The following is an 18,977-nucleotide window of genomic DNA, read 5'->3' as shown; positions in this document are numbered from 1 at the left end:
TTCTAGAAACAATCCAATGGCTACTTTAATTAACACATCCTCTCTGCAATCAGCTGAAGGCGTACAGAAATATATACTTTTACACGGCTTAACACGGCCAACATAAAATAGATAATATAATCTGAAAGATAAATAGAGTTTAATACCTTAGTAATTTGTACTTAGAAACAAAGGCCTTGGTGCAGTCTTGTTGTGTGCACTTGTAGGGCCTCTCTCCTGTGTGAGAGTATGAGTGAACCTTTAATTTCTCAACACTGTTAAAGGCCTTGTCACACAGTTGGCAAGGAAAGTTTTTTCTTGGTTTGGTTTCACCACGCTTACGTTTCCCTGAAGGGACTTTCTGGGTATCTCTTACTTCTGACAAATCACCAGGAATGACAGTGGCCATCGCAGCCTAAACCAGGCCTTCTTGTTGGACACTTGGGAATTGCCCAACTCCACTAAATGATTTAGCTTTAGATGGCTTCTCAAGTTTCATGTGGTCGTAAAAGAAAGCAAAAGGGGACTGGAAAAAAAAAATAAGAAACAACTAGTTTGTAACTAAACTTAGATTTTGAAGTTTACTTGCTATGTGATGCTTCTGAATAAAACTTAAAAATAAAGTTAGGTTCAGCTGGTCTAATGTAACACCTACAGGTTTCTTTATACTATTTGCTGCAACTCTTAAAACGCATTGCTCAGGATGAACAGATCCACATATGCCCTGAAATCACACCTCACAACCTTCCCCGCAAGCACTGATGGAGAACAGCAACGTTTCTGTCAGATTAAGGGAGGCATCAGGCAAAGAGCCTACCTAGCCAGGCACCTTTTGGCAGCTTCGGATTTCAAAGGGACGGCAGCCGCGCCCGCGGTGTTTGCGCACACATCCCCACGCACACATGCACGCATGCACACACACGCAACTACCACTGTGAAAGTCTGTAAGCCTCAAAAGGTCTGAAAACCTGCACAAAAGGTGGCAGTACCCATGCTGACAGTACAGTAGGTCAAGCTCGTGTTCCCTCTTGGATGTAGCTCCTCCAAGATGTGACTACTGCACATCTATGTATCTACTCTAGCCAAATGCATGCACTGCCAATGATGCCTAACAGCAGGTGAAATTCTCCCATAAACTCACCCTCTGCTAACAGAGCCTTGATCTATGAATGACAGAAGCCCCACGGATTAGGGATAGATGAGATAGAGCAGGGTTTTATCAGCCCAGCGCTGGAGACCCGCAGCCCCCTCATGCTGTCCTATGAGACATGAGGGCTGTAAGCATTCAGACTCGGGCTAGCTCAGGATGGAGGCCCCTGTGGCATAGCAAAATGTGAACTAAACCAGAGGCTTTTACTGTCAGGAGGTGCGTGATGTGATCCTTGTGTCTGACTTGTGGCTGAGCAGCTTTAAATTTGTCATCTGGTATCATATAGTGGCAACTGGGCACCTGCCCTCACAGGGCACTCAAGAGCCTTCCTTTGTCAGGGAGTGCTGACAGCTTTGCTTCATCCYCGGAGCACAACTGCTACTATAGATACCAAAATCCTGTGCTACCCGTTTGGAAAAGGTGGAGCGTGAGGTCTGCAGCAGCMGGGACAAGGAGGACAGCAAGACAGAGCTAAATGCAAGCATTTGGGAGGGCTGGAAAGCCCCAAAATTTAGCCTTTCTCCCTCCAAAGTGTCACCAGCCACCCCCAGCCCCTGGCAGCTGCTGTCCCCTGCGCTCTGTGCCGGGGCCACACGGTGGCCGGGCAGCAGGGCCGGGGAGGGACAGCTGCTGGGACAGGTGGGGCTGGGCAGCTGGAGCCGGGCAGGCACCACCAGGCTGCAGCTGCTCCAGCACAAAGCCACCTCCCTGGAAAACAAACCCGGCTCTTCCCTGCTGGCAGCGATGGARCCCGGGTAGCTGGGAGGGAGCCGGGGCCTGGCCTTAGCTGTCCTCTCATCCCTGCTGAGGCTCAGCAGAGATGGAGGGAGCCAACTGCTTCAGAGAGGAGCGGAGAGGAGCGCCCAGGTGTGCTGGGKGGAGAACTACACAGCCCTTGCAAGTGCCCCAGCGTGGTCCTGGGAGAAAGCGAGAAAGAAGGAGAGCCAGTGTTTTCCTCAGTGCCTGGTGGGACAGCAGGAGCAGCGTGAGGAGGAAGGGGATGTGCCTCTTTAATGTCTGCATTTTAAGAAATTCTCAGACTGAGATCTCCATCTCAAATGTGYACACAGAGCATGTCTTTGTCTAAGCCTTTTATTCCCTCCTCCCCATAACTTTTCCCTTGTTAGAGGAGGACAGAAACACTGGCACACCAAGATGGAAATCTTCKTTCTTTCTACCCTGGAGTCCTTGAATGACAGGTTAAACTACGCGACCTTCTTTAAACAAGCAGTTTTGTAAGACCACCTTTATTCCCTCAGATTTTATAAGGAAAAACTTCTTTTAAAGATACCCAGTGAAAGAAAAGGCATTTCTTTAAGGACTCTTTTGATTTCAGATTTGTCTTGGATTCATTCCCACTTGTGGGATGAAGCCTGGACACATCAGTTCCATGAGCGAGAAAATGCACAGGTCTTCAAAGTATCAGCTTAATTTTATTTTCTGTCTCATAATCAACAATATAGTTGACWAATTCTAGTTCATAAGGAACAGTTGTTTGGAGACCTGGGAGCAGTAAGTTTCTTCAATAAAAGTAAATCAAGGCTAGTTCCAAAGGCTTCAATGAAGCCGCCAGSACAATCAAAAGGAGGGTCACATCAAAAAGGATGTATCACAGCAAAGYTGTGATATATCTGTGGATTGAAAGGGTTGGCTTTTCTTCAATRTAAGTTTTAATCAGAATCTGGTAATTAAATTAATTTTGCTCTTCTATTAATGAACACAACTGGTCTTCAATATTGGCCTGAATGTAGAATGAAAATTTTGTTTTAGTCTAATCTCTCCTGACAAATTAAGTTCAAAGGGGGAGAAAAAAAAAATCCAACCTGATCTACAGACTACATGTACACCACACAGGCACCTGCGTGAGACCCAGCACACAGAGCAGAGAGCACAGCTGTCACAGCCCTCACTGCATGGCCAGGGGACTTGGAGCCCCAAAGGGGAAGGAGCCCAGCCCCTCTGGTCCCCCAGCCAAATCCACAGCTAACCTGAGCCAGACAGGCAGGATCAGCAGCAAGAGCGAGGGAACAGCMTCCACAATCTGCTGCACTGGAGTGGGGCTGCTTTGACCATGCTGGGTCCAGAGCTCAGCAGCAAGTGGACTCTGTGCCCACACAGTGACAAGGAAAGCAGGGACAGCAGGCAAGACACAGGGAAGAAGGATGAGCTGCCACAGGGAGGGAGAGTGGACAGAACCAGGATGGGGGTGTGGGGCCAGGGAGACTCAGGAAGTGCTGTGTAGGGGGTGGGAGTATCTTAGGACATGAGGATAGGGGTGAGCTGGTAACACTGSAGGGGGTGGGAAGGAACTGAACGTGCACCAAGCTGGGAGATGCAGGATATTAGGCCATGCAGAAGGGTGCTTTGCAGTCTGAAGCAGCATTTTTTGTGAAGAAGCATATTAAGCCTAACTGTTAAATTAATATCTGACAACTTCTCACTCTTTTTCTCAAAGCAAAGATCACATCTCAGGCTGAAGGCCATCCTATATTCAGGCCAATATGACATTACTGTTATCTACCCCAAAACCTCAGGTAACCTAGCTGCTGTACCAGTCAGCACATTCGCAGGGACAAAGAATTCCAGTTTTGTTCCTCTATGACCAAAAGTAATTAAGCTGACTTTGAACTGTGTTAAAGTGTCCTTAAAAATGCATCATTGGAACAAATATAGTGGATCCAATCTTTGACAGTGTTTTATTAAAAAGCATGTATGCACTATTATCTCAGTACCATATCTCAATAGGTGAGGCGATTAAGAATGTCAGTATTGATCTCTGAATAGCAAATAACCACTTTTTTTTTTTTTTCCTTTTTTGGGTGTGGATATATAGACTGAGCAATGGAGATAAAACTTAAAAAAAAAACCACTGATCCTCCAATATTAAATTTTTCAAAGACCAGCTGAAWGAATTTTATGAGTAATATTGCCTGTTTGTGTCTCAACATATTATCACTTAAAATCCACATTCTTACTGGTGCTTTCACAACTGCAGGATGAATGATTATATGCAGTATCAAATATAACAAACACATTAACACATTAAAAGCTCATATATAATACTATTTTTAAAGAAGCATATACTTAAAGCAAGGTTAAAGCAGCCTCTGTTCAATGCACACCTGATGTTTGCCCACTAAAGTCCTCAGATTTTGGTCTTAACCAGTTCCGCTGACTCTTCTTGGAGGAAACCAGAATCCAGTACTTCCCATTTTTACTGGTCTGAAAAACAAAAGGAACAAGGGACTAGACTCCAGCAAAACCAGTACATTCATAAAGGCTGTGATGTGGCAAGACCAGGGATCGGAAAGAATCGGAAAGGAAAAGTTAAAAGGGACAGATCCAACCCATGCACAGAACATTATATACTGTTAATTATAAACTGTAGGAATCATTCTTGCATTATCAGTAGCAATTATGCACTTCAATTTGCAGTATACTTACATAATTTCAACTAATGCTATGCAGGACAGTGACACATATAGAGATAAAATTAGACAAAAGCAAAGGAGTTTTCATAAAGTTAAAAAAAATAAAAATCCACAGACCACAAATAATTTAGAAGTAACAGCAAAACATGTAAAATGCTGGGCCCAGACTTGAGTTTCTTACTCAGAAAGGACTGAATAAGAGAAGATTCTGGATTAGGCCCAACTTTAATAGAACCTAATGCCTTCATTCTGCTTAATTATACAGGAAATAGCAGCTTAAAAGGTGACCTGCAAAGGAAAATAAAATTAATTTTAAAAAAACAATAAAACCTCTTAATGATGTACACGCTACAGGTAAATCCCAAAAGAGGGCAAGTCTAGGTATGTCTGAGCAAACTGAGAGAGCCCTTTTGGAATTTCCCTTATATCTCCCTTTCCCCTGCCATCATCCTTTTGTAAATTTGGAGCAGGTCTTCCTTTTCTTGCTAGAAGGCCTCCTGGATGACACAGGTATACACAGAAAACATGTTCATTGTAATGGGGAGCTTTATCCCATCCAACCCTTCCAGGTATGTAAGGGCAAAGCCCTACACAGTGCACATACCCCACAGCAGGCTGAAGCTGCTTGGCAGGAGCCCTGTAGTAATGCAACATTTCCCTCCACACAAACCATTTTCCCTTTTGGCTTCCCATGCATTCCAGGAAGCAATCTTCCTTGTGATACCGAGTTCAGCTCCACAGAGCCTCAGCATCCTCTGTTGGTGAGCATGAATGGGAGCAAACAGGTATCCCTGAACACCTATCAATGCCAAAAATGCTTCAGAGCAACTGACTGAGGCTCKCTGATGGCTGAGGAACGTTTATGTGGGGCTTTGTAMACACAGGCRGGAGGCAGAAACMGCTCCAATATCMAAAGAAAAAGAGAAAGTTCTGTTTTCAACTAATGAGCACAACCCTCACCACCATTTTTTTCCCCAAATCACCTTATTCAAGGAAGAAAATGCTGATAACCCCTTACCTCCTCTCCCAGCAAGACACTCATAAATCAGTTACCCTGCAATGCCCATCACAACATCTTCCACTATCACAGCAGAAAGGAAGAGCTTCATTCCCAGATGTTTCTACTAAGGCAGTTCACAGTAACCAGACAATATTTAAGGCAGACACACAGATATAATGGACTAAGTCCTCATGGACTTAGTCCCTTCACTATTCATATTTACAGACTATCTCCTGTTTGGAAAAAACACTCCCAACAAATCCTATCCAAAATACCATAAAGTCCTCTCAGCASTATTTAATATTTTCTCTTAAATGTTTGTAGTCCTCAATGCTTACCACATATCTAAAGTCTAGCAAAAAGCAGATGCCCTCAGAGACAGGCCACTAGAGACATGGAAAGACTAYTGAATCAGAGGGAAATGAAGCAACTGGAACAAGTAAATAAGCAAGATAAACATGAGATGTAGCTAAAATGCTGAGAATGAAGGAGGACAGTCAGGTACTCTTATTCATTACCTTACGAATACAGCAAATTCACAGTGCAGTGGATCCAGGGGAGGGCAATGCTATATCTACAATTAGTGAGATCTCAATTTCTACAGGGCCATYATTACATGAAGAGCTTAACAACATACACACAAAAGGAGCAACATTTGTATAAATAATGAAAAAATTAAATACATTTGAYGGGAGATAAAATAATTCCTATGTTTTGCAACAATAAACAGGCTATTGGATAAAAGTCTTTTCCTTATGGGCAGAATACAAAAGCTGTCCATGATAATGCTGATTTCTAGACCATCCTKGTCAGAAACTTTTGGTGTTAAAAAYCTCTGAGGCAGAATAYTGGACAAAGAKGTACCATTCTCTTGTAACTGCTTATACTCATAACGTTATTAAGTTTTTCACCTAGATGAGGTAGGAAKAATTTTTAATGAATAACAAAGTTCCAATTATTCTCTATATGAAGCAGAGAAGCATCATACTGCAAAATGCATTGTCACATGCACGTGCCCAAAGCCCACTTGGCTACCTCTAACAAAATATGACTTCTCTAATTTGTCAGAATTCTTAGAATTCTTACAATTTACCAGATCTTCCAGAATTTGTGAGGCACTAATTTTGCTAACTGTCCAAACACCCTGAGAATTCCAGGTTAGATAATATTCAAATTTCAACCATAAAAAAAATTGGGGAAAAAAAGTGCCCCAAAATGCTTGTATGTAAGATAAATAATTTAAAATAGAAATATAAAATAATCTATTCCTTTTTAAAGAAGAGTAACACTTTTTTTCCAAAATTCACTGTTCCTATTTAAAAATCTGAGAAAATAGCAGCACTTGAAAATATTCTAAAACACTTGATATCTGAACTGAGAGGATAATGAAGACAATACAGAAATATAACCAACAATCTTYCCCCTAACTTGCATTTCATACTTAAAAGGGTTCAAGCACAGAAAAGGAAAACAAGTTTCATGAYTATTTTCTTTCAAAATAAAAGAGCAATAATGAGAACACAGTACTGAGAACACAGTATTTGTCATTTTGCCTTTTATATAAAACAGCAAATCTAGCTTAATTCCTGAAATCAGTTTTAAACCAAAGGAAGGGTCCTAGAAATATTAGAATCATAGTAAGGTAGAACTCAATAAGGAGTTAATAGTATCAGAGTCATTATGGGTTTKAAGTATTTCTTTAAGGAAACAAAATGAAAAGTGGTTACTTACCCTATGGAAACTGWGCTTCTTTAAGAAGTGCTGTCCGCACAGATCCCAGGTGAGCACGTACCCACACGCACAGCACCAAGTCCTCTGAAGACAGCTATGTCCATCCAGGCTGTGCCTGTGAACCCTCCCAACCTTGCACAAGGCAAAGGACTCCCCTGCAGTGCCACACTCACCACTGCCCCAGCTAACACAGCCAGCAGCAGCTCCCACCTCACACCATGGCACAAATCCAACCACACACTCCACCGCCATCAACGCACTGCTCYGGGGAGTGACAACCTCCCTCTGCCCTGCTGCTCCCAAACCTGTGCTCACATCTCAGGGGTGTAGGTGCTGAGCTGAATTGAGCTGGCAAGGTTTGCTGKGGCTGATAAAAGGGAGCAGGGGCACGGGAGAGAAATACGTGGGCAAGAGTCAATGTCCTGGTTGGAAATGTGGTTTGAGGTTTGGGAAGCTGAAACACAGACTGGCATCCTAGCTGAGGAGGAAAGAGGATGAACAAGTGCAGCTCAARGAAGCAAGGAGCTGCTGCTGCTCAGGGTAATGGAGCAAACTAATCTCATGATGCTCCAGACCAACCTCTCTCAGGTTTGCCAACAGTGAAGACCTATTCAGAGCGAAGGACAACAGATGCTTTTAGCTGCCTCTATTGCAAATGCACCTGGAAGAGCCACYATTACMATAGAGYAAGTAATGATTTTTCCTCTTTTCTRTACCAGGTAACTAATAGTCTAAAAAAGTATTGATTACAAGTCCCCTGACTAAAAAGTACTSACAAATGAAAGCTGCTCTGTTGGAGCAATCAGGGATAGCTGGAAGCTGAGCTGGTGAAAGCATCAGCAAGAGAAAGCTGATGTAGTCACTCGCTGTGGCTCAGAAGAGCCAAAGTGACAGACAGYACCTCCACTTGTAGAGGCAGTCACTGGAACAGGCTGCCCAGAGAAGCTGTGGATGTCCCATCCCTGGGAGTGTTTAGGGACAGGCTGGATGGGGCTCTGAGCAGCCTGGTCTAGTGAAAGGTGTCCCTGCCCGTGGCATGAAGGTTGGTACCTGATGATCTTTAAAAGTCCCTTCCAACCCAAACCGTTCCATGACCCCAAATACAAACCTCACCAGCCCTGTCAGTTGGGACTGTTAAATTGGCACAATGTTGCCAGAGGTCCTGAAGATGAAGGAATCTAACCCCACGTTAATGCAACCAAAGAAGGASCACCATGTAGCCTTCTCTGGCTTTCCCTGTGCTGTGGACTTGCACACAAGCCTCTCCCTAGGCAGTTCCATTTGTGGGGCAGCAGATTTAATATTCCGGCTGACATAGCTGTCAGAAGGGGCTAAGGGCACAAGTGGCAAAGTGCCTGAACTGCTCCAGGACAGCATGCTGGGACCTGCAGCCCTGCAAGGCTCAGACACCCTTCCTGGATCAACAAAGATCAACATGCCTACTGCACACTTGTACAAAGAGAGTAGGAGGTCTGACCAGCTTTGTAAAAAACCACTAGACTTTTTGCAGCAGAAACTTCACCTCAGAGTAGCTGCAGGCAGCAGAAGATCCAGCTGCCCACCTGTGACGTTCAGAGGTCCCTCTTAYAGAGAATTAACTTTCTGTAAAGGAGCATCTCAGATGAAGAAGCTGATCCCACCAATGCAAAYAGTCATGCAGGTAAGAAAAACACATGCAAAGATGTTGAAGCATTGATGAATGTAGGGGTGCCTTCCTCCAAGTTTAATTAAAATCAAGTCTTCTAAGGTATGCAGGGCTCTTGCTTGTGCTTGGCAGGCCATTTGATCTGCATTTATTTGAACAGCATGTCACTCTATAAGAGACAGCTTGGGGAGCCTGCTCACCTTTGCCCATATTCAGAAAGAGAATCCTGTCTTTGGTAGGAAGATGCTRATCCTCCCCCATTTGTTCTTGGTTGAATGGGGCTGGAGGGGAGAAGAAGAAACAAAGGTCTCTCTGTGGTTCTCCTACATCTGGAAACTCAAGCTGAGGCATGGATGCTGCAGGACAGAAAGGAGGAAGAATGGGCATTGCTGGGGTGAGACAACCAGAAAGTGGGTATGACCATGAAATCTGCCTAGGCCAGGAGGGGTTCACACCTACACTTTCACAAAGTGAAATTTAGTTTTCTGTGTGCTTTTTTGTGTAACTTGGAAGAGATCTGAACAGGAAGCAACCTGTACAGACAGCTGGCACAACTGTCTAAAAATAAGGCACTGCCAAATGGCCGGAGGGACAGATCTTGGCCCCCAGAGCCCTGTCTCTGGTACTGTGGACTTTTGTATGGCAGGCAGCAAGAGGGGRGAGCTGGCAGGTACCCTACCTGAGAGCAGCTGGGAATCAGCCAGGCTTTTACAGCTCCTCTTTTCACATAAGCTGACAGACAGATGCAAAAAGACAAAGGGGTCCAACACTGAGGCGCCAGTGGGACGAGATGGCATTGAGAGGTGGGTGATGCCACTTGGCCTGCTGCATTTTCAGACAACAGTTACTGCAAATAACAATTCAAAGATGTAGGCACTGGCCCTACTGCACAGGGGTGCTTCATGTAAAGGGAGCACACACACATTTGCAAACTAATCACAAAAGAACAGATAGTTTTGCTGTGTGGGTTTTTTTTTAATATATACAAGGCTGTATTTATCTTATCTTGAACTTCAGGACCTGCTTCCAGTAGGCAGCTGAATTCAGGGCAATCCTATTCCAAGCATTCAAGCTCTAACCTACAGTGTAGAGAGGTGGCTGAGGGAGCATTGTAGGACAGCAGTGAGAGCRTGCACAGGCTGCTGGAAGAGAACCAAATCCAAGCATGCAGCAGGAGAACTGCCCGTGAAATTTGCTGCAGGAAAATGGAATGATGTGGGCAAAACAGTGAGAATATCTCTCCAGCAATCTTAGGTATAAACATARGAACGACTTAGAGATAATAACACGTAAGAGTTCACCCCTCAGGGAAACAGCCTAACATCTAGAACACAATGAACTAACATAAGCACTGAAACTAAAACCAGGCAACCATTGTAGTCTACTGTTAGTGACAGCACATTACTAATATCTACTGTGTGCAGAATTACGATTATGCTGCATGGAGTATTATACAGAAGATAGAAAAATACAAGATTCATTAATACTAGATTTTATTTAAGGCTTTGTTAGGTTTTGTTTTTTTTTTTGTAACATCCACAAAACAGGCGGTTGAGTGGGAAAAAAATCCCAATCCTTTCAAACTAGTCTGAAATTTGGGTAGCAACAGAAACAAATGCATTAAAATGATTAAACAGATTTATTGTGTGCAGTAAAGACACAGATTTCACTAGTTAGCATCTGTTAAATATACATATCTTTCATTAATTAATAATGCAAGCACTTGGAAGAAAAAAAACCACTAGATTTCTGTGGGACAGTAACCATCATACAAAAATAGGTTATTTATATGACTATTAAGTTCAATATKTTTTTTTTCATGATCATAATTCTATGCAATTTTGAGAGCTGTACTACAATCCCGAAATTTGGACAACCAGCTTTTTMATTTTAGAAAGTAACTCATAACATGCTACACTAGAAAGAGGATTACATAACTTCACTTTCAGAACACAGAAGAAAAATTCTATCATGCTTGCCTTTTTTTTCCACTTAAGTTTCTGGAAAAGTAGAACATGAACTTATTAATGTTTATTTTAGCATGATCTAATAGTCTGTAATTTAAAGAAAAAAAAAAAAAAACCTACAATACCATCCAGCATCTCTTTGTGGGCTTTCCATGTTTCAGATTACTTAGGTCCACTTTAAATCTTGAGAGCTCAGTTTTGGTTACTAAATGTTCTAAAGGATTCCTGGTTATATTCTAAATTAAAGGAAACAAGAGCTGCCTAGAGCTAACCCATCTGATGATTGTGGTTTTATGGGCTTTTTCAGAATCTCTATGGCACTGCATAGATGTTTTTCTAAAAACTTTGGAGAGACTGTGATACAATTAACATTGTTAGWGTTATTACTGTTAGAATTTTTCAAACCTGCGGAAGGGTTTTCATGTGTTTTGGAATCACACCATCACCACCCACTCCCCCTCCTCAAGAATAATCTGCACTGGTTTTTAAAGTGATGATGCTGTGAAAACAACCTTTGGTTACTATTTAATCCACATACAGGACCATGCCATTTTTATAATAAAATGCAAAAGCAAATCCTGTAGATGCACATGTAAGCCCAAACACACAACCGAAAGGTGCATGACATTATACACTAATATGGACAGAAATTAATTGTTTTTAAAGAAAAGTATTCTCCTTTGTCACAAGGCATGTTAAAATGAGCGTAGGTGTGTGAGCGAGATTAGCGGTACATCTAGGCCAGTATTCTGTCTTCAGTAATAGCCAAAAGTACAGAACAGGTCACRGACATGTGGTATTTCTCTGATTCTCTTCTGACCACAAACTCCTTTGATGTCAGGGACTTCCTCAACCATGTGTGGTTTCTGTTAGTTTGGCAACTTCCAGCACATAACCCTTCCAAGCACTAGTCCACGATTCTCCCCGACATCACGTAATTTTTTATAGWATCTACAACATATGTTGGACAAGTCATCCCACAGGTGTCTCCACTATAGATTTCATGGAGAACCTTCTTCTTTTTGAAGCTCTGGATCTGCCTTCCCTCCTAACTGTGTAGGCTTGTTTTGAAAGGYAGTTGTTAGTCTTCTTCCTTCCTCTGCAGATCTCCACAACATTGCCCTCAATTAATTCCTTTCCCACCCAAAGTCCCAATTTACAGAAATGTTCTTTATATGGAAGCCMCTCCATGTAGCTCATCATCCTTCTAACCTTCTCTGAGCTTCTTCCAGTTCTAATTATCCTTTAAAGGCTCCAGAAACACACACAGCACTTGGAAGGCAACTGGACATTACACTCTTGTAATGACATTCTCAAAATTCATTCTCTACTTTTTTACTCTGATATTTGGGTTGTGTTTTGGTGACCAATKAATTCATGATTTCACATGATATCCAATCACAATTCCCAAATCTCACTACTCAGTTGTAATACTCAGCTCAAACTCATAATCTAGTATATAATAAGGATTATTCTGCACAGTTATTCTTCTCAGTTATCATCCTCCTTATTTATTTACACTGAATTTTATCACCCATTTTGTTGCACAGTCCTCGGCACTTTAATGTCCCCCTGTTGTTCTTCCATGTTGTTCTCCACAGCTGGCTTTATTCTTCACAGCAAACTTGTTCACCTGACTGCTCATCCCCTTACTGATATCATTCATAAACATGCTCCACAGATCTCCATGGAATTTAACTGGTATTTTCCTTTATTTGAGAATTGACCTTCTAGCCTTTGATCCTACCTCTTACACTGTCATTCACATGTGCAAAGACCTCCCCTCTTACATTATGGCTTCTTACTTTCCTTAAAAAGCCTTTTTGATAAGGTTCATTTTGATTTTTGAACGAAAACATCTTTACTTCTTGCTGATGCTTCCCAAGATCTCCAATTCCCCAAGACAGGACTTTCTTACAAATGCTTATTTGATTCTTATCAAATGATCATTCCTGTGCAAGTGGCCACCAATTCTATGCTTTATTATAGCAAACCATGATTTTACATACTTGCATCTGAATGTGAATACTTTACAATGGACCACTTAGACAACATAATTAGGTTGCAGAGCACAGATAGATYGGATAGGAAGTCAAAAGTTTTGCTTTTTGGGACAGTCACCTAGCAAATCATAACTAAAGAAAGATGTTTTTAACAGTTTCAGCTATCATTCAAGTAAAAGGGTTTCTGGTGCTTTAGTCTTACTAGTTAACACAAGCTCAAATAAGAGGGGCAAATTAGTGGCTGAAAAATATCTCAATACCTCATAACAGCTGCAAGGACTGTATTAGCACAAGGCTTTTCACACGAGTTAATTTCCCTCATGATGCTACGCTTGATGGTTGGAAAGGTCAATTCTGGACCAAAAAGAATGAAGGACAGATATAAAGTGACTGAAGCACAGGGTAGTCTACCCAGGACACACACCAGATACTGGATACAGGTGGCAACCATGCAGTAGCCCAAAGCCTGTAGCAAAAGTCCAGTCCTGCCCCGAGTCACACTGCCTGAACAACACTGCCTGGGGGCAAAAGCTTTGACAGGGTTTATCACTGCTTTTTTGTAACCTTGGATTTTCATATTATTTATTGCCCTGTTTCCTCTGCCTCTTATCCCAGCCCTCAAAGAAAGACARCAACTAAGAAAGAGTACCCAATTTCCAAGTCATTAACTTCCAATACAACCTACAGTCTAGGAACTGCTGTCCTATGTGAAAACAAAATACTTCATAGATTATTGTAGCTTTACAGTAAACAAAACATGTTGCATTTAGCGGATTGCTTTGCTATACAGCTACAGCTGTGATGCTGGATAATGGTATCAATGATCATGTGAGCTAAAACACAAAAGCCTTAGGGAAGGATAACTGAAAATGCAGAATACTTAGGGTAATACCAAAGYAAATCCCTTTTCAAAGCTGCAACCATCAAGCCTTTCTGAAGCTGCACAGCACAGACAGCAAACATATTTCTGACTCTGTTTACAGACCAGCTTTGTCAGTGCAATGCTGACCGAATACACCTAAACAGCTTCCTGTGATGAGAGTGACTTYTCAGAGCCCCACAAACCCTGCTGCTACGAGAGCATCCTTGTGAATGAGGTAAGTACATAGGCCTGCATTTGTTCCCATTTCCCATTTGGCACACTGAGTATTGTGCTCCAGAGTACTGTGATGCCAGGCAATGCAATTTGGGATGCACATCTCAATCCGTAAGAATTCGGAGATTTGATGCCAGGTCAGTGAACAACTAAAAGCGGTCATGCATAATTTAGAGCTACACAAGTGAACGCTGCAGTGGGAGATAAGCCAGGCAGTTAGTGTCCAGAATAGCCACCTGGACTACAATATTCAGATTCAGGTGACAGCAGCAACGACTGGATCAGTTTCAGGCAGCAAAGCCAGAATCTGCTAGAAGTCCACACGGATTCTGTCCTGGAGCTGCACCAAGACAAAACCATTCTGGGAGCTCCTGTCAGCCTCATGAAATGCTGTAATGAAAGGTGGTCACCAAACAGCTTTACCATTAAATCACAAGGTAATAATCTCATTATTGGCAGGGCAACCAAGTCAGGAAGGCTGACAGCAGCACAAGGCTTCTCCATGTTGTGTCAAGGGACAGGGATAGGGTTCCCTGCTCTCACAGAAGCAGGTTGTGAAATGCACTCACKTTGTCCTACCCTGTCCCAGCTCCACCTCCCAAACACAATGGCTTAAGACTTTCTCAGTCTTGCTGGGCAGAGTTTACCACAGTAAGCACTCACCAAAACTGGGTGATCTATGATGGAAGATCCTGATGTCCTGAAATTTAAATCTTATTCTCCACAGTCTAAGACACAAGGCCACTTAGAAGCTCTCCTTTTTTTTAAAGCAACTCAGTAGACTCTGCATCCCTGATTTCAAGCCTACATTAAGGATATGAGGAAAACACATGCAAGACTTYGCCTTGAACACCTGCAAACTGCTAATAGGGCAGGCTTCCAGAAAGGTAGAAGGAAGATGGTGACAAAAAATTTGGAMTAAAAATAGCCTTATGACTGTATGATAAGCATCAATGTTTCATGCATGTTATGGGAAAATGTTTACTTGCTAAATCCTGGAGGGCAGGTGGAAACATGAAACAGAGATGCTTTTGTGAATCCCAGAGAATGTGTTCCTCTAAAATGTTCTCCAACAAGGTGCTTGAGCTCCTTTCATGCTGTGGGAAAGTAGCTCTAACCTAGTAAARAATTTGCAATCAAAAAGGTATGTTTAGTTTCATTTTATTTTTAAAAAGTTGCGAAGAGATGAGTTTTACAATAGTCATGGGTTCAATTAATTTTTCAGACAGGCGTTTAGAAAAATTGATTTATTTACTAACTTAGCTGATGGTGAATTTTTTTCAGGGAAAAATAATGACCTTAAAAACAAAGAAAGTCATGCATAGAGTGCTGCTCTAGATGATATACACAAGAATCAGAGTAGTCAGTAAACATTTCAGCTCAACTGACATAGTGGTCTCAATATGAAACATCTTCTGTGTTTTGCAGGGTGTTGGAGGTAAAATGCTTGACCAGTGTTTTGTTACAACTGTTTATATTTAGCACCTATGTATTGCCTATTCTTGTCCCCTTCCAGAAATGCACAATCCATCACAATCTTCTGGGGTTCTCCAGGAAACCCTCTTCTCACCACTGCCTCTGCTGAGCTGACAATTTCAAGGTTCAGATCAACCTTTTGTTTATCTTCTGAAATCTGACGGCTATCTTTTAGCTGCTAATTCCCCTCTTCATATGGGCTGCAGCTTTTTTATGCGCTAAGAGAAATCAGAAAGAATAACTTTGTTACTAGTCACTCCACTCATTACAAAGTCTATTTTAATACTATTAACTGGTTTCTTCCCTCATGACCACATTTAGATTCTTTTCTCCCAGTTTCTCTTTTCACCGTGTGCCCTTTGAAACTGCAAGATGCCTTTCAAATTACTTCCACATACTACATATGCTGTTGTAGGTTTTTCTGAGACATGCATAATGGGGTTAGTTGGTTGCTATTGTTTCAAAAGTTGAAATGGTCAGACACTTGGTTAGGGAATTTGCATATAAAGGGTTTTCCTTTTGATTGTTTGTTGTTTTTKTAATTTTGTTTTTAAAGAAAAAACTAATAGGTATTACATATKTAACTGCATCCATGGGAAACTAGTTGTCCTTATGCTGAAGGATATTACTCCCTAACAAATTCCTGAGAGACTTAATTGCCTCATTAATAAAGACAACAGGCAAACTTTGTTAAAGCACTGCAAGATTACCTATCAATAAGCTTTATCCAAGAATGTTAGAGGAGCATTTTCCTAAAGAGAAACCACCCCCCCCAAACTAACAACCCAACACCTCCTTTACTTGCACTTTCTGTATCAAGCCTCCCTCTTACACACTATTTTCACTCTTTTTACGGCTCCTGAAAACTGCTGTAAAATATACTGCAAAGCTAAGAAAACTGTGCAGCAGCTTTTAGATCTACACAAGCTCATTCTAATACACAGAAGATTTAGAACAGCAACACAGTTCAAAAATCTTTGTGTACTTCACCCTGAGTGAAGATTGAGCACACCAGCGAAACTCTGTGACAGCACAGCTTTATATTTGAGACTGCTTTAGGATGTATAAACACTCAGAGCATGACTAAAGTCTGGAGCAGGGGGGCAGCATAACCAAAGCTGGGGAAGGCTGTGATTAGCGACAAGGAAATGAGAGGAGATCAAATCAACTGAGAAAGGAGGCAGAAAAGTGGGAATCTTGTTTGGGAGAGCAAAGAAATATATCATTAAAACTTTAAAATAAGACTGATGAGAAGATGACATTTCACTGAGGGGAATAAGAGTGAAGAAAGAAAATGCAAAAGCATCAAAAAGTGTGATCAAGAGCTCTTGTAACTGTSGAGTCAGGTAGCGGAGAAACTACAAAAGATGAGTCAGCAGCACAGAAATGACAGTCACTGACAGGAAAGAAGGCAAACCAACACTTGCTAAGCTGAAGGATGTCACACRGGCAGGTGGAATCCGTCCCATACAACACCATCTATTCTCTATATTTGTGCACACCCCCAAACACACGGCTCCCTCCAGACTTCAAACTATCGCCCCTTGCACCCACAAGAGGAGCAAAGCTCCAGGGAGCATGGAGGCAAGCTGTGACATGGCTTCAGCTCAGCTGGGACAGGCAGCTCCTTGCTGCATCTAACTGGGCTGGGCTGCTTTGTGCCTTTCCCACAGCCCCTTGGCCCCCAAGGCAGGGACCTGGCAGCATGCTCCATGGTGACATCAGCACCAAGAGCAGGGTCAGCACTCTCCTGGAGATTTCCAGCCTTTCCAAATAGGGCAAGGTGGGTACGGGACAGAGTTGCAAAGCTTTGGATGGTGAGGATAACTGATTTGGGCAGCTAAGATAACTTGATGCTATTCCTCATGAAATGGGTTTTACTCAAAGGGTAGAGAGCACAGAGGATGAGGGGAAGGAAAAGACACGGAGGTATCAGGGAGCTGATAAAGTTTCTGAGAAGCCCGTCAGTACAGCTGGACTGGAAGTAAGCAAGGATAGCTGAGCAAAGATCAGGGAGAAGGGTAGGGGATACCAACAGTAAAGGCTGATATTGCGGGTGAGACAGTACGAGAAATGAAAGGATGGAGGGACAGTAGCTGCAGTGTAGAGGTTTGGAGGTGGCCAGTGAGTGGCAGCACATCTGTGTGGATGAGGAGCTCACAGAAGAGAAATAAAACAGAAATCTGACACAAGTTTGAGAATGGCTAAGTTCAATGGCAAAGGAAAGGCTGATACTGAGTGATGGAGCGATGCTCCRGAAAAAAATAGTTTAAACCCCCCTGTGAAGTTATTGTGCAATTGGACATGCAATACTTACCAGATCAGTTTCCTCCTCCAGCCTCCAGAGGATCCTGCAGCCATTTCTTGGGTATTGTTCACAGCTGAGGAGACACAGTGCTTTGCAGCAGGCCTAGGCCCAGGAGGACACTATGGCAYAGGTGAGGCTACTGACTTTTTCAGGTTGATTTTTTCAAACTCAGTAACCTCAGGCCTCTGCTATGGCACTATGCACCATCTGAGAGAAAAAAAATAATTCACTCCTGGATTTGGTGGCAATGTCACTTTCAGCCCTGTGCACGCATGAGGGCACTGATTACGAATCCTGTTGTGTTTGTCTTCTGCTATATCCTTTGGGGTGMCTTGTGCTGATTCATTCCCAAGRCCAGTCCAGGTGTGTTTYCTATCTTTCATTTATGGGGGTARTGACCTGTAYCTGTCCATCCCATAACAACTCGTAYCTGAGTAGGCTCAGTCACAGATGAACTGGAGGGCACCAGAGCACAGTCAGACTCTTCAAAACTAATCAATTTTCAYACACAACTGTCTTACAAGCTCCACCACAAAAAGCAGCACGCTTCTTGCCTACCTGCCAACATGTATGGAGTATCTATCTCTACTTAGGAAGATCCTGGAGCAAAGAAGGACATAGGTAGTGAGCCAGGTGGGAAGAAATAAAAACTCCAGCGTATCATAAGCCATCAACCCAAAACAACTTTGAGTGGACCCCAACACACCACAGCAAGCATTTACCACAGAAAGTAGTCCTTTGTGATGTAACACTGAGAATTCAGTTCAGCATGGACACATGATGCTGTAAGACAAACTGCACTGTGTTTAAGGTAACATCCTACTGTGGACTAAGTCACAGTAAATTGGTTTTGTTAATTATTTCCCAGTATTCATCAGCCTAGRCATTCTTTCTTCATTTCATCCTTTTTAAAGTTCACAAAGGGACAATTCTATCTATTGTTTGCTTGAGTGAATCCTGTGTTTCCATACTTAGAAAAGGAAAATAGAAGTAAAGAACRGAAAATGCAGTGAATTTTGCATGCAGTTTCTGTTTGTTAGAGAAAAATCTCTTTTTCAGCACATAGGAAGAATATCATACAAAATGTGAAAAAAACCCAACAAAAACAACRAAATTCTCACAATAMGTTATTCCTCATCCTCTACCTTTAAGGGACAACTCTAACAGAGARCACAAACAGATTTGTAGGAA

General features: G+C 42.3%; 1 protein-coding gene across 2 annotated transcripts in view; it reads right to left on the bottom strand.

Annotated features, from left to right (window-relative positions):
* The window catches only part of PLAG1 (PLAG1 zinc finger), a 54,351-nt gene that overhangs the window by 8,998 nt on the left and 26,376 nt on the right, over positions 1 to 18,977 (bottom strand). Inside the window, exons 2-3 of one of the 2 annotated variants that reach the window (XM_057366605.1) lie at positions 4,252 to 4,351; positions 147 to 505 (exon numbers count right to left, since the gene is read on the bottom strand). In XM_057366605.1, coding sequence (XP_057222588.1) covers positions 147 to 388 — 242 coding nt within the window. In that variant the 5' untranslated portion in view covers positions 389 to 505; positions 4,252 to 4,351. The remainder of the gene's footprint in view (positions 1 to 146; positions 506 to 4,251; positions 4,352 to 18,977) is intronic. The other variant, XM_057366606.1, reaches the window with a different exon arrangement.

This window comes from Malurus melanocephalus, unplaced genomic scaffold, assembly GCF_030028575.1.
Source record: "Malurus melanocephalus ecotype Western Australia unplaced genomic scaffold, MMel_1.1 scaffold_69, whole genome shotgun sequence".
NCBI lineage: Eukaryota > Metazoa > Chordata > Aves > Passeriformes > Maluridae > Malurus > Malurus melanocephalus.
The sequence above is the reverse complement of the archived record's forward strand: the minus strand, read 5'-3'. Positions and strand labels throughout refer to the sequence as shown.